The sequence below is a fragment of the Galeopterus variegatus genome, unplaced genomic scaffold, assembly GCF_000696425.1.
Source record: "Galeopterus variegatus unplaced genomic scaffold, G_variegatus-3.0.2 Scaffold6912, whole genome shotgun sequence".
NCBI lineage: Eukaryota > Metazoa > Chordata > Mammalia > Dermoptera > Cynocephalidae > Galeopterus > Galeopterus variegatus.
The window spans coordinates 91,366-93,728 of NW_007733023.1; the positions used below are offsets into that span (position 1 = coordinate 91,366).

Here is a 2,363-nt window from a genome sequence, read left to right on the forward strand (position 1 = left end):
GACCAGGGAATGGCCTGGTATTGCAAGTAAGTTCCCCCAGAGGCTAAATGACCATGTGTCCATGATGCACTGCCCCTTCCAACGCCAGGAATCCATATTCCCAGAAACAAACTAGCCTAACAGCAGTCCTCCTGCCTCCCAACTCGAGGTTAAGAAAGGCACAAAAAAGACCAACAAATACTGAAGTGGTGCTTTGGGTCTGGGAGACCTTGAGGTACCGGGAGATGGGTTCTGATAGGCCCATCTGGCAGATGGGAAAGGTGAGGCACCGAGAGACCGATTAAATACTTTCAGTCACAGGTGAAAGGATACTGGGAGTTTAAGGGGTAAGGGGGAGGAGATATACTGCCAATAATAGCGAGCACAGGTCTCAACGGAGGCAATTCCAGCTCTTCAGCCACCACAGTAAAGCAGCCAAGGATACCCTAACTGTCCTCAGAGCAGTTAAGATGATTCCTTCATAGAGGGAATCCTACACTTGAAATTCTCTGGGGCCCACCCTAGAGACTGTATCCAGGGCTGGAGATTTGGGCAGGTATGGCCTGGACAGGCACATAGGTAGCTCTGTTTCTTAAGGCATGGCTGCTGTCTTCAAGGAGTGGGCCCGAAACTGGGAGGCAGGCATCAGACACCGCCTCCCCTGAAACCATCCTGCAAAAAGCCTAATGGGGAGGAACACTGCTGCCTAAGGAACCTGCCTCCTCCAGGGGCTGGGGGTTTCCATTATAGCTAAACAGCATCACCAAACCAACAGATTTCCTGTGCTTCTTGGGAGAATAAGGAGAGAGAGAGAGAGGATAAAAAAAAAAAAAAGACACAAATTGATCATTATCTGCAGATGATTGTCTAACTAGAAAACCTAGGGGACACAACTGAAAAACTCTCAGAACTAATAGGACGAATTGGCTTAGGTGTCCAATTAATAGTCAAGCATACAAAAATCAACAGCTTTTGGCATCACTTGGGAGTGGCTTGATAACTTCGAAGAGCTGTGCTTTTCTGAGGCCTCCAAACTTTGTGCAACTTGCTGTATTTTGAAAGATGGAGGTAAGCCAGGGAGATGCCCTCACAGCTGCAGCGATTGAAAGTCGGCCCAGACGCCAATACAGAAAAGGTGCCTGGGCGACTGCTGCAGAAGGGGTGGGGGCAATCACCTCTGCGCTCTCTCCTAGGGGAGCTGTCTCCCCAGTCCCTACTACCTTCCCCGCTACCCCGCCCCCAGCTCCTCTCTATTCCAACCCAGGAGACACATAGGTAAGTATGACAAGGGCCGGTGTGGGAGCCACCAAGGGGGATGTAGGCAAAGATTGTGCTGTGTCATCTCCAAACGAAGTTTTTAAAAACAAAGGGGACGGACTGACAGGTCCCACGTGTCCGTCCTCTGATTGCCTTATTGGTCAGAAGCCTGGAGAGGCCGTGGTGCTACGCCCTGACTGGGGACTTTCACGGTTTGGTCAACGTGGCCGAGGGAGGCCCCATCGGCCTGTGCGTGCAGGACTGCCCAGCGAAAAGCGGCAGTCACTTGCGGTCCAGGCTGGCTTGTAGCTGGGCCTCCCGCACCATTCGGTCGAAGGAGCGTGTGTTGGTCTCCGCGCGCACCTTCTCGCGCACGTGGAAGGAGGCCCGGGCTGTGGAGCGCGCGGTCTCCAGCGCGTTGCGCCGCTCCCGCGACAGCTGCTCACTGCGTTCCAGCTTGCGCCCGATGGCCTGGAGCAGCTCCCGCCGGCGACAGTCTTCGTCCCTCTCCACCTTCTCCTTGTTGGCGCGCTGGGTCCGCTCCTTCTCCAGCCGGCTCTGGCCCACCCGCCGCGCCTTTTGCTGCACTGCCTCCTCGGCCACCTGCGCCGCGTGCTGCAGCCGCAGCATGAGCGCCGCGATCTTCCGGTCGCGCTCCGGCACCCCGCGCAGGCCCCGCTCGGCACGCACTTGGCGCACGATGCGCTCCACGTGCTGGGCCGTCTGCGGCGAGTGGCTCAGGTCGCCGAGGCTGAAGCTGCGGCCCGTAAGCGGAACCAGGGCCAGGGCAGACGGGCGGCCCAGAGGGTTGGGGACAGAGGACGTCGACCCCGCCGGGCAGCTCTTCCTGGCTGAGGCCCGCGGCGGCCAGCGCAGCTCCCGCAGGCTCTCCCCGCTGTAGGACGACGACGATGCGCCGGACTCGGAGCTCAGGGCGCCCTCGCGCCGGCGGGACAGCGAGTCTAGCGAGTGGCTCTTCCTACCTGTCCGAGAGCCCGCGGGCGGAGGTTGGGTCCGGGCCGAAGAGGGACTGGGGGAGGCCTTGCGGGCCGCACGCGGTGCGGGCGAGGCCGGGAGGCTGGCGCTGCTGCAGCTGCTGCTGCTGCCCGCGCTCGGGGCCGAGGTCG

At 59.1% G+C, this 2,363-nt stretch overlaps 1 protein-coding gene across 1 annotated transcript in view; it reads right to left on the bottom strand.

The window, feature by feature from the left end:
• Positions 1-1,518: 1,518 nt before the first annotated feature.
• Positions 1,519-2,363, bottom strand: part of CCDC177 (coiled-coil domain containing 177) — a 2,364-nt gene continuing 1,519 nt past the window's right edge. Inside the window, exon 2 of the mRNA XM_008591437.1 lies at positions 1,519-2,363. This exon is cut by the window's right edge and continues 20 nt beyond it. Within this exon, the coding sequence (XP_008589659.1) occupies positions 1,519-2,363 (845 nt within the window).